Raw genomic sequence first — 13074 nt, forward strand, 5'->3', positions numbered from 1 at the left:
AGACATTCCAGGGCTACATTAATAGGCATGCACAGATCACCGGAGAGGCAAAACACAGTGAGGAAAGGAGGCGGGTGGGGGTGTTTTTAAAAAAAATAAAAAATAATACATCATTCTGTTTAGAGTCCATAGAGAGCACAGTAATAAGGAGCGCCGATCACAATGCACCTTTGTAAAGGAGCATGCAAAGACCTTAAACAAGCATGAAAGACATTAGCGGAGGAGGCAAGACCGAGTCTAGAAAGCATTACAAATCTGAAGATTGCTTTGCTTATTGTGTGTTGGAGGATCAGCGAGGCGAGCCGTGCGTGGAGGTGTTTGCGCGTGTGTACACAAGGAATAAGCCATCCGCTAAGAATGTCACTCTTTCAAATCCACCTGGAGACCCCGGCCGCGTTATGCAGCCGTGACATCCGAATTGGATATGTCTGAAGAGCTGTGACATTGTGTTTGGACAGCGCAGATCACTTCCTGCCCTGACGCCACGGTGGGACTTGGCGTTATGAGCGGGGATGCGGAGATATTGGAGCGGCCACGCAGGTGGGCTCGGCGAAACAGATGTTTCGTGACTCGTGTTTGGTGGAGGGTTAGGGTTAGGGTTAGGGCCGACGGCGTTGACAAGGATGGCTGCATGCACGCATATTTTCAAACGTCATTTCTGAGGCCAAAATTAAAAACAATTGCTTTTATTGCAAAATGTTCCCGGATTGGACCCGGCAGGTTTGGGCCCCCGCCCCGTATATTTGACACCAACCCGATTTCCAATCATTAATCCACAGTGAACATCTGAAAGATGCTCGACTGGAAAATAAACATATCATCTGCGTGCGGGTAAGAGGTCGTTCCCGACTCCCTCAACTTACCCTCCCCCCGCCCCCTCACCCTCTCCCCCCTTATATCCACATCTCACCTTATTCATTTCTTCCACTCATCTCCTCTGCCACTCTGAGGCTGCTGCTTGTTTATTGATTCTCTAGATTAAGAATTCCTTGGGTGGAGGATTGTAACACACAAGCATCAAATTATTTTGGGCTGTGCTTATTTGCCTTTGCCTTGCATCTATTTGGCCTGCGTCTGTAGACAATTATGCCTAGCCAGACCCCAGACTCAGGTGCTAATAATGAAGGACAAATAGAATCATATGTGTAAACTTCCCCCACTGATGAAAATTTATATTAACTTTCTGCCACAGTAAACAGAGCCGCATAGCTACACACTCCCGGGAGGATTGACAAGATGAATTTGCTCGCTCCAAACACCGGGAAGAAAGCGAAGTACCGTATAGGCGGAGGAGGGAGGGGAGGGGGGAGCATCGGCGTTCGACTCGTACTTCATTTTTCATCGCAAAACAAGAGTCTACTTTGTCCATCTGTTGTATTTAAAACTATATAAAACAGTGGATTTTTTTTGAATTATTTTAATTAATAATAAATTGATTAATGTTTTTATGTAATTATAAAATCCTCTTGGGTTTTTTTCCTCCTGGCTTTAGCAAAAGTCTTTCACCTGGGCTCTATCACTACAGATAAGGTGACAGCAAGCCCTTTCAGCGGCGCTCTTTATCTAGCACCACTCTTAGGGAAAGTCCTTTTCGGAGGCCCCGACAGCTGAGAGCTTCCACAATTGTGCTATCACAAAGAGACAGACAGGAAGTAAAATGGAGAGCGAGGCGGAATAGAATAGAGCTGCTTGTGTTGTATCGCGTGAGTGATGGACAGTGTGGAAGGTCAAGTGTTGCTCTCTTTTGTACTAATGTTGGCTTTTTTTTTTTTTGGAAGATGTTGTGGTCAGAAGAACTCCAAAAAAGTTCAAAAAAATACCCAATAAACCTAAAACTCCAAATTAACTCAGCGTCGGAGCACTCGCAATCTTTGGAAGACTCAAAAGTTGTTTTACCAAGGACAACTTACGGGTCAATAGTACGAGTCTGTCTGGTTCTGGAGAGCTCGGGTTAAGTGGCGGGTGTAAAGTGTCACCTGATTGGCGGGGTCGATTAAAATTGTCTGACCTCAAACTGAAAGCCAGCTCGCTGCATAGCAAAAACAAGCTAGTAGCGCTCAAGCTAGCCAAATAGCGCTTGTGTTTTCATTTTCCAAGAAAGCACTAAGCTCATATTCATTTCTCCCGCTAGCTAATCTCATTTCTAATCTTTTTTTTCCCCCCAATCTATTTCTTTCCATCCTACCTGGCTGGCGGATATTCCAATTACAACGGCGTGCGTTTGACCTTTAAGTGAGAACGTAGACGCTAACGTTATCTACCTTCCACTCTGACGCCCAACGTCTATCCATCATCGGAGAAAGGGAGTCGGCGTGGCTACAGAGTGTGACTTTTTTTCGGTCTCGGTGATGAAAATGTAACAATGTATAGGTGTGGGAATACATCCAAGCGGAGAAGAAATGCTTTCATGCACCGCCAGAGCGACTGAGTCCTAAACAGCCTTTTTTCCAAAAAGCTGGGCGAGAGTGAGCACAGTCCCACTTCTCTTGTTCCATCCCCATCGGGCCGCCCTTTTCCAAAGGGCTAATCTGCATCTTTCATTGAATCAAGAATGGAAATTTGCAAGAAATGCTTCTTTTTCAATTTCATGCTGAAGTAGCTCAAGTTAGTGGATGTAATTTCGCCTAACAAGAAAACGTATCACTCGGTTGCACACTGTGCAAGGAACAGGCTTCCTTTCAGATTTTTTTTTTTTTTTTTTATCCTCCCTATTTCTCCAGCTTTGATGAATGTGCCAAAAGCATGATCGCTCCATCATAGCACCCCATGCAAAGACAGAACAATTATATTAAGAAGTAAAACCACTGGGGGGAAGTTGTCTGAAAAACCTACTCGGTTTGAAATCGGAAAAATTCTTATCTGAGAACAGAAACAAGCAACAAGTTTTCCTCTAAATCAAATTAATTTGAACGGCTGGTAAGCAATAGCGCTAAAACAATAGCATCGAAGCTAATGTATATTTATCATGTAAAGCTCTGATAACAGCGCACACGCAGAGACAATCAAAGCTCGGCCAGATACGACAGACTTGGTATCAGCTTAGTCAAGCTTGAAGTGCGGCCCCCGAGTCCCCACAAAGCGCCTTTCTGCATATGCTCACTTTCATCGAGGCGGAACAAGCAAGTTTTCCCTCCGTTGATAAATAAGCAACGGTTAAGACGAGGATCGATTCGATTCTGCTTCATGGAAGCCGGCAAAAAGAAACAACAGCGAGCCATTTTGGTAAATAGAGCTGCCGTATGAATAATTCCAAAAAATGGCCGCTGTTATTCCAATGAGGAGAGCCGGCGCTAAGTAACACGTCAGTCAGTCTCCTTGAATTCCCCGTGGCGTGACGCTTATTTACTGCATTTGGATGAGAGCCTGTACTTCATATGTACGCACACACGCCGCTTGGAAGCAATGCATAACAAAAAAGAGCAGCCCGGTGGTCGTATTACAAGTGCAGACATCTTGGGAGGAAGCTAGAAAGCTCTATTCAGGGGATGAAAGTAAGTAGAAAGCGAAAAAAAAATAAAACCTTGATACCTGGAATCTGATACCTGGGCGAATTAGATAAAGAGGACTGCAATGTCATGAACGATGCTCCTATTCCCTTGCATGTCGCCTTCTTAGCCAGATTTGAAGTCATAGCAGGGGAAGAGAGGTGGGAGGCGGAAGGGGGGGGTTATACACAACAAACCGTCGGTTTCGGAGACTGATTTGTTACTATTCATGGCTAAAGCGGAGAGGAACTGTAATACTAGACATGCTTGTTAAATTCACAACACTCCAAAGCTGCCTTCTAGCAAATCCTGTCTTTTGCTTGTCAGCTTAAGACACTCGGCTATATGCATATGTTGGATTTTTTTTTTTTTAAGCTCTGTTAAATGGATAGTGGTGCCGTGGCCTATCAAATGACTGTAAGCCATTTAGGCGGAGGGAGGGGGGAGGAAGGGGAATCATTTCGGGGAAAAAAAAAAAGCATGCGTTATATGACGTTTTTGCCATTTTACGTACAAATATCGATGAACACTCCATCCTGACGTATTACCGGAATGGCAACAAACAAAGACAGAATGCCTGTTTTGAAGATCGGCCATTCACTAGCTAGGGCAAATAAATTACCGTGGAGACTATTGAGCTTCGATTATTGGACTTATAGATCCGCCGGCCGTTTATTTCCCAGCGCTAAAGCGAAGCAGTTAGGGAGGCGTAAAAGGAAATGAGTTGTGAAGTGACCATTGATCCCGCCAGGTTGGTCAGCAGTGTGACCGCTGGATGAATGCTTTTTATTTACACTCAGGTGGTTAACCCTGGCCAAGTTCATTTGTCAAGGACTGTGTTGACGTCCCCAGTAGTGTTGTAAACAAAGAAGTGGTTTTGTAAGGAAAAAAAAAAATGTCCTGTCTTCTGCATACCAAACCATCTGTGCAGTGGGCGCAGACTAATGACTGGAAGTCTAATGTATCCTACTGGGATTCAATTACCGCATTTGCTATTGTCTTTGGAACTGCAGGTAGGTTCGCTCGGGTTACCTTGGGGTTTAAAAAAAAAAAGTATTTGCTTCCAGATGTTTCAATCCTAACCAAATAAGCACTCGCTACAATAAAAGATAAATCCACGCATATCTCGATACGGTTGGAGGACGGTTCATTTGAAAGTGGAACGATTCGATTCGATTCAGTGGGATTACGATTACGATACAGGATGGCGATGATGTTTCTTCTCATTTTACAAGACGAAGAAACTTGGTTACTGTAAATCTGGAAGAGATGAACCCTAACTCGATATATTCTCAAATGCAACGATTTGATTCGGTTTGATTCGGTTTGATTCGATTTGCTTTGATTCGATTTGCTTTTCACACACCTACTCAAGCTTACATACAAGTGGGGACCTTGGGCAAAATAAAACAAAACTTTTCTCCTGTTCTACTTCTCCAAAGTCACGGTCTTGCAACCTCAACGAACATCTACGTCGGTCCCGAGCGATATTTACGACGAACTCGTATCCGCCGCACCTTTCGCAGCAGCCCCTGACTGCTTGAGCAGAAAAATCCCATAAGTGTTTATTTCCAGCAGATTTCACTCCATCTCTCTTGCTTTTAATGCCCTCTTCTCCATTCCTCCCTTGTCTCCCTTTCAAGCCTCAATGCCTGACATTTCGCCACGCTCTCCAGAGACTCCCGTACCAAATGGAGTTACTGGGAGAGCGCCACTGTAAATTTCAGGAGGCCACGTGTAATGTGCCTTAAACAGAGATGGACAGACCGGGGTTGGGAGAATAAAAAATAGACGGCGGGCATCGTTGGAGATAGTCGAATAATGCCGTGTTTTGTCTAGGGAAAGCCGCGCAAACAGTCGCCTTGCTGTCATTCACATTCACAATATATCTTTAGTGTCATCGCAAAGGTGGGGGGAGGAGGGGGGGTGGGGGGGGAGGACAGGCGTATATGTCAGCGGCCTGTATGTACTCTCCTGTGGGGACTGTCTAGCGATAGCTTGCCTGGAAAGAAAAATGGCTTCCATTGTAAATACGTCGGACACAGAAAGTGTCCGGGGTAATAATTTTACAAAGACGTATGTGGCTTGGCTTTTCAGTGCTTTTTGAAGACGCCTGCTTATGAAATGGAACATATTTCAGGTGGAGGTCTTTCTCCTGTCCCGAGAGCTGATTGATGTACCAAAGCCGGGGCCAACGGTGTCTTATTTACACAGTGGAGTGAGGCAATCTCAGGCCTTAAAGATAAACCTAATGAGCTTCTTTGTGTAAGGGTGCAAATGAGACGCCAGGTCCCCCCTACCCCCCCTTTTTGCGTTCCCTTTCGCATCCAAAGGGGACAGTCTGGGTGATTAGGCCTTTAAATTATGCTCAAGGGCAAAGCACAGATTTGCATCTTATGTGTGTGTTCTGGTAAAAAAAAAAGAGAGAATGAGAAAGGAAGGCAGGTGAAGGGCAGAAAGATGCTTGAGGCTTATTTGTGAGGTGACAAGACTGAAACAATGCTTGTCAGCAGTTTTGTCTACCCCCAGATTTACCCTACTAAAAAAAAAGTTATATGAAGCTGGAGTAATTATGTTACATTTTAAATCTGCCCCCAAAACTTGACAAATTAGCCGTCACCTGCTGTCAAAATTCCTCCTCCTGACCATTTCCCGCTAGCTAAACAATTTGGACGGCAGGTTAATTGCCGTCACCGCCGACTTGGACCTCGCGGTCGTTAAAAATCGGAAAGTAGCACTTATTGGCAAATAGATGAATGGTAAACAAGTAGCAGCTGAGTTCTACCAGCTGTTAAGTAGGACGCTGACTCAAATGACTGACCACAATATAGGCCAAGACCCAGATTGAGGCGGGGCGGTATTCCCCCATTTGCTATCGGCTCATCAATCCTGATTACCAAAGTAATCAACTAACAGCCTCTTCATCTTGATCTCCAAATTCCAAGATCAATGCTCGCATATTCATAAAGGGGCCCCCCGTTGCATTATGACAACGTTCAATGAATCGATCCGGTGGATTACATTATTGCGATTTTTTTTTTCTTCGAGTGGCAATTAGCGGCGCGCAACATTCATCATTTGCGTCCGTGCGTTTCCGCGGCTGGCAAATTGCAATCAGATAGAGTAGGAATCTAATCGCTGATCTGAAATCAAATTAGATCTATTTAGCGGTGAACCCCCCCGGCAAATCCGATAGTGGACACCGTGCTTATTATTCATACATATATTTTTCAATATATATATGTATTGAAAAAAAAAAAGGATTATTATTTAAATATTCCCCAGATTGCACAAATTTATGGTGTGCAAAATCATTCAAGTGATAAATATTCCAAGTTGGTGATCTGTGTCCTACAAGGCGTTTGGTCCAATCTGAAGCGTGAAGACCTTAAGATGCTGCTTTTCTAATTATAGCTGCAGGTGGTATTTGGGAAGCTGCTAGGTAATGGCGCAACCCAGAGGGACAGGGAAGGGGAGAATTCATCAGTGCTTATTATTAATCATCCCTCCAGCAGCGTGATGAGAGACTGCAGCTTCCTATACCCAGCGGACCACTCAATGTCATGGTAAATCTGGGAGGGAAAATTACAGCCTTCCTTTAAAACAGACTCATGGATATGGGATTTTTTTTTTTTTTTTCCATCCTGACAAACACTTGAACGCTTGCATGCATGCTGTCATTCACTCACGTGTGAACTCCTTCCAAGGAAACAAGAACGCAAGCCTCCGTCTTTTTGTCTGAAGCGCTGGACCTCGTTGTGCATGTGTGTGTGAGGATTTTAAAAAGCCTCCAGAGACCTGTTAGCTGGACTGCTCATTTTAATGTGTCTGTTGGAAGAAGAAGGCCTCGCCTCTTTTTTTTTTCTGTCACACATCCACATTTAAAACTTTGCTCGACCTCAACCAGGTGCGTGTACCGACGGCGTGGTGAGAAATGACGGGCAATGGCCGCTGGGGTGTTGTGGCAGGCGTGGAGGATGGGAGCGAGAAAGGGGGAAGCCTGCTGGACATGCTTCATTTTGCTAGACTGACCCCCAGCAGCCTGCAAACATACACCACCACGGGGCTTCAGCTGCTTCCAACAACATATTTACCCACAACTACTCTGAAAATGACCAGCAAAGCAAAAGAGGACACACCACCATGAAACCGACGGCGTGGCCCCACAACTTCATCACCCGCTGCTCTTTTTGGCAAACTGTCAAAGCCATCATTCACCATGAAGAGACACAAGAGGCACTTGACTCTTTTACTCCGCCGGCGCCTGACTTTCAAAAATACCCCCCCCACCACACCCAACACAAACTCGTTCGTGCACTCGCAAAAAAATGGAGGACAATGAAGCAAAACAAAAAAAACTTGTTTAAAAATATATATCTAATTTTTATTTTAATTGTTTATATTTAGTTTTATTTTATCATATATATAATAAAATAAAAATAAATATCTATATATATATACATATATAGACTTAGTTTATGCCTACATGAACAGTTTAAAGGCGTCACTGCTACTCTGTCGAGGCACGAGGCCCTCTAGTGGTCACTCAGCAGCCATGACACACGCGCAAGACTCTGGCGCTCCGACACACACTCCCACACACTCCCTATCCCCATACGCATTCCCCCAAAATAGTATTTTGGAATCAAATCGGACTCATAAATTTGAGAATCCCATCAAAAACGAGCATATTAAAGAAGTCCAAAAGGAGACGCGGAGATGATGGAGAGGAGATGGGGGGGTATAAAGGAGAGCGAGGAAGCAAGCGGGAGGGAGGGGGGAGGAGGAGGTAAGGGGGGGTGCGAAACAACTTACCTGCTGTTGTTGCAGATGCAGCAGCTCGACTGTGCTTACTTCGCTGCTGCTGGTGTCACCAGCGCTTGATCTCCCATCTCTACTGCCAGCCTCTAATTGGCTGCTGCTTAGGGTGCTCATTCCATTTTGACTCATTGAACTGTTGCTTATTGTCTGTGTGGCCGACTCCTGCATCATCACGATTTAAAACCTAGAAGTGATTAAGAGGCACCGGTTAGGGCTCTTTTACATTTCGAACCCATCCAACCCCCTCTCTTTTTTTTTTTGCATCCTATATATATTTTTTTTTAATGCAGCCATTATTCTCAGAACCCCCTCTGCAAATTAAAGCATTTAAAGAAGAGGGAGGGGAGGGGGGAGGGAGGAGGGAGACGCAATTATGCATTCATTGTGTAAATGAAGCAGTACAAAGATGCACGTCCTGGTTCTATTTGACAAGGGAGCGAGAGGGGGGGGGTTAACTAAATGCGGTTTATATGCACTCAAATCCAGACATAAATTAAAGATTCAAGAAGTTGCATGACCAACGCCACATGAAATAAAAAAAGAATCATTTGTGGAAATAAAGGCATGCGCGGGATAATTACGCCACGATTAAAACATACATCGTCTTTACGACAGGCATATTTTCCATCTTGACCCGACAGGATTTTTTTTTTTTCTTTTTGTGTGAAGTGGGCTAATGACGCAAAAGCTCATCATGTCCAATAACAATTTAGGAAGGAAGAAGAGGAGGCGGAGCCAAACCACAACTACTTGAGCCCGAATCTTTCCTTCATTAAACCTCTAATAACAGAAAATAAAATGTTGGCAATTAGAGTCACCCTTAAGAGGCTTTTTGCACATTTAAAAAAAAATAATAACACAATTAAGTTGAGCTTTTCAAGGGATTCCATCTATCTAAAATACAAGAAGGAGCAAAAGAAAGGAAATGAATTTATCAGGACGATCATTAATGATTGTGCTAAAAACAGCATAAATTATGCATATTAGCTCCTCTCCCTCTCTAGTAATAAATGTTTTATCATTTTTTTCTCCCCCCCCCGCCCCCGCTCGCTACCTTCGCAGAGGACATCACTCAACACTCTCACTGTCAAAAAATATTTGCACAAATGTGCACACCCTAAACATGTCACCATTGGAATATTTCAATTCACTTTCAAATGAAAGGAAACAAAAAGAGTGCTGCCATGATCTTCTCTGGCCTAGTAAATTCGCTTTTAATGGCGTTGTGCAAATGTCCTTTCGTGTGTGTGTGTGTTTGACGAGAGGCTGATAGAGGACAGGTCTTAAAGGATGTCCACAGCCAGGATAAACAGGATCCGGGCGGAAAAGAACAAACAGGACTGAGCTGTTACACAGAGCAGGGCGACAGCTGCCTGGGACACAAGCAAACAGGGAAGAGGCCCGCTTGTGAACAAACAGGCCCCTGTTTAACACGGATGGAGGGAAGAAAGACGCCATGGGAGGGGCGGAGGAGGAGAGGGGGGTACAATGTGACATCCAATCCGGAGATGAATCTCAGACTAAGAAAGTCAAGGCTGCAGCCGAGATCAGCCGGCTAATAAGTATTCAAATTAGGCATAAATTTTACATGGCTGATGTTTAAAATATTCAGAGAAAGACTGTCTGATTGCCTTTACTACCATTTTATGAACATTCTAATGGAGCCTGCGTCTCTGCTTTTTTTTTTTTTGTCCTTCTCGGACTGCAGGAAAACAGACAAAGAAAAAAAAAAGTCAAAACAAACACCCCCACACCTTTAAAAAAAAAAAAAATCAGCGTAATGATAATGCAGATGTATGCAAAGTGTATTCGCCGAGATCAGATGCCGCTTTAACCTTAATGACAGCGGCGAGATAAATTAATTAGCCGTCTAAAAGGCGGCATTCAAAACTGCCAATTAAAGTGTCAATTAGAAACACAGCCGAGCTGCCATGACGAGCGGGTTGGCTACACACACACACACACACACACACACACTGGAGGGTGAGTGAAAGTTTACACAGCACCCACAGGTCATCCTGCACACTTGACCAAAAAAAAATCCCGTCTAAAATTTGGCTAAGTAGTGACAACTTCATGTCAATTTTTTTTTGGGGCATTCCATACCTCACTACTATACCGCCCTGAGCAAACATGGACTGTTGATCTCCTCCGTAAGGAATCTGTAGGGAAGCACCAGGGGGGGGGGACGATGCCGGTCGAAGTGCCACAATCCGGGCGATGCAATTCAGCTCCTCCATCTTTGTTTGCAAGCTCTAAAAGCCCTTAATGTAGCCTCATTACCTGGCCTGTCTGCCGCTCTATCATGTGCGGTAAACACACACCATGACACCGAGCCATCCATCTCGCAGGCACGCACAGCTGTCTTCTGTCCACCGCTGACACACACACACACGTGCACAACAAGGCCGATACTTTCAAAATTCATCATATCGGGAAGCTTCAAAAAATATTCTCCCGGATTGATTCACATTCCAGGTGTTTTTTTTTTTCCCTCCCTCCCTCCCCATTCGCCGCAAAAAAAAATTAAGAAATATAATAGAAATTACATTTCACACTCTGGTGGCTCCTCATCAAGCGGAGATACGGTTACCATTTCAAATCATCACGTATTGTGTGCTTGAGTGAAATTAATTCATCATTGCCATAAGTTACTACGCATAGCAAATAAAGTAGGCAAGGGCAAAAGGCGTCTATATTCAATAATTTAGATTGGCTAATAAATCAAAATGCCACATCGGTGCGGACGGGGAAATAAAGTCGTGACGATGGATTAAATCTACAAATCAAAAAAAAAGAGCACAAAAAAAGTTGTAAATTGATGTCTTGGACAAATCCTACATAATGATCCAACCTAGGCTTGTATTTTTTTTTTTTTTTTTAACAAGCGGACACCAGCAGCGGGAAAAAAAAAAAGCCCCAGATGAAGTCAGGCACACCAGGCAGGCAGCCGTGCCTTAAAAGCTTCCTTTTTGGCACTACGGGGCCACCATAAAAGAGCATTAATGACTCCCTCTTATAAACCTGTGTATGCTAATGGCTTCTGTTCTCAGATAGAGGAATTTCAAAAGTGCTTTAGATTGAGAATAAAAAAAAAAAGAAGAGGTGTGAGGGGTGGAGAAGGAGGCGTGAGGAAAATCATATTTACAAAATCAGAAATGAGGCCAAATGAAAAGAGATGAATATGAATAATGGACTTTTCCCGGGATTAACATTATTCAAAGCAACAGAATCAAATGTGCTTATCTGCTGTCCAATGAGCCCCCGAAAAAAAAACGCCGTTTCAATTCTTCATTTGAGCTGGCAATAAATTGTCGCTCGGTGATAGCAGACATTCACTCAAGAGTGTCCCCAACTTAATTCTCGTCTATTTACAATAAGGAGATGAGACGGAAGAAGATAAAAGGAAGTCTTTGCCACTGTGTCCATGAATGGACCGCCCGTGTATGAATATGAGTGTGTGTGTGTGTGTGTGTGTTTGTGGGAAGAAAAGACGAGCAGAGGGAATTGTGTAAAGAACACAATGTCTCTATACAATTCAATGTATAAGGGAGATGTATTAAAAAAAAAAAAAAGCTTTTTCATACTTGCTATCCAATTACAGGTCAGCGAAAGAAAAAAAAATCTTAAAGGAATTGATTAAAATATGCTTTCATTTTTTTTTCCAAGAGGTCGTCAAGTATGGACAACCCCTGCCTGCCTGCGCCGTAGTGGGGGCGAGCGAGACAAGTGACGAAAGCCCATCAGTCAGCTCTCATTTGCATATTTGCCAATTGCATTAATTAACTCGGCCCACCTAATCAGGGCTAATTGACCTATAAAAAAAGGAGGGGAGGGGGTGAGCACTCATTGTCTGGTCCAATCATCTTTACCACGAGTCGAGGAGGTGCGGCGGGGAGAGCCGAGCGCTTCCGTTTAAAAAGTCCCGATTCCGCCGGAGCTGCTTTTAAAACAGGACGGACTTTTACGCAGCCGGCTGGAGACATATCTCATTGTGACGTTTGCAGTTATTTCTGCTTGATTAGGGCCATTATGCCCCCCCCCCCTTCCGCCTCTGATTGATGTCGTCATTCCCCCTCAGCAGTCCTGCATCGATAGATCTTAATGAATTGGTAAATAAGGGTGAAGATTGCGCTTGACAACGCCGAAACACTCCTCATTCATAGCAGATAAGATTTATGTAAGCAATTAGGGACGTAAAAAGGGGCTGGGTAGGAAGGGGGAGGGGGAGAGGGTTGATTTTATCCAAGGGAAAAAAAGTCCCATCCAAATAGGACATGGGCATTCCTCGACTTAACACCGGCTTAGTCACACTTCTTTCATGCTCGGCTGGGGACTTGGGAAGCGCTCAGAGGGAGATGCGAGAAATTAATTTTTTAGCAAAATAATAATAATAAAATATACACAAGCAGGCAGAAAATCTATTGACAAGTTTAAAAAAAAATATTGTAACCAGCAAGGCTTTTTTTTTAAAAGCTGTCAATAACCAGGAGTGAGTAAGAGTGAGCAGAGGTGGAAAAATGGAAGCGGGAGTGATACGGGAGCCTTCCCCCCCCCTCTACCCCGCCCCTTCCAACAAGCATATGCAAATGAGGCCCATGCTGCTTAACTGCATCATTTATGTGGATAATAGCGGCATCATCATTACGGCAACTCAAATTAAATTACATCACAATTAGCATAACAAAGTGATTGGCTCAACTTTCAAAACAAATACGCCGGCTCGCCATAATGAACGACGTTAATTGGCCGACGATGCTAAATAAAA

The 13074-nt window shown here is 43.9% G+C and overlaps 1 protein-coding gene across 8 annotated transcripts in view; it reads right to left on the bottom strand.

Moving 5' to 3' along the window:
- foxp2 (forkhead box P2) overlaps positions 1–13074 on the bottom strand; it is a 62755-nt gene that overhangs the window by 26561 nt on the left and 23120 nt on the right. For 6 of the 8 annotated variants that reach the window (XM_049760749.2, XM_049760748.2, XM_049760752.2 and 3 more), the window contains one exon: positions 8301–8490. The exons of the other annotated variants lie outside the window; for them this stretch is intronic. In XM_049760749.2, coding sequence (XP_049616706.1) covers positions 8301–8477 — 177 coding nt within the window. In that variant the 5' untranslated portion in view covers positions 8478–8490. The remainder of the gene's footprint in view (positions 1–8300; positions 8491–13074) is intronic. 8 annotated transcript variants of the gene reach the window in all.

The sequence above is a fragment of the Syngnathus scovelli genome, chromosome 22 (genome assembly GCF_024217435.2).
Source record: "Syngnathus scovelli strain Florida chromosome 22, RoL_Ssco_1.2, whole genome shotgun sequence".
NCBI lineage: Eukaryota > Metazoa > Chordata > Actinopteri > Syngnathiformes > Syngnathidae > Syngnathus > Syngnathus scovelli.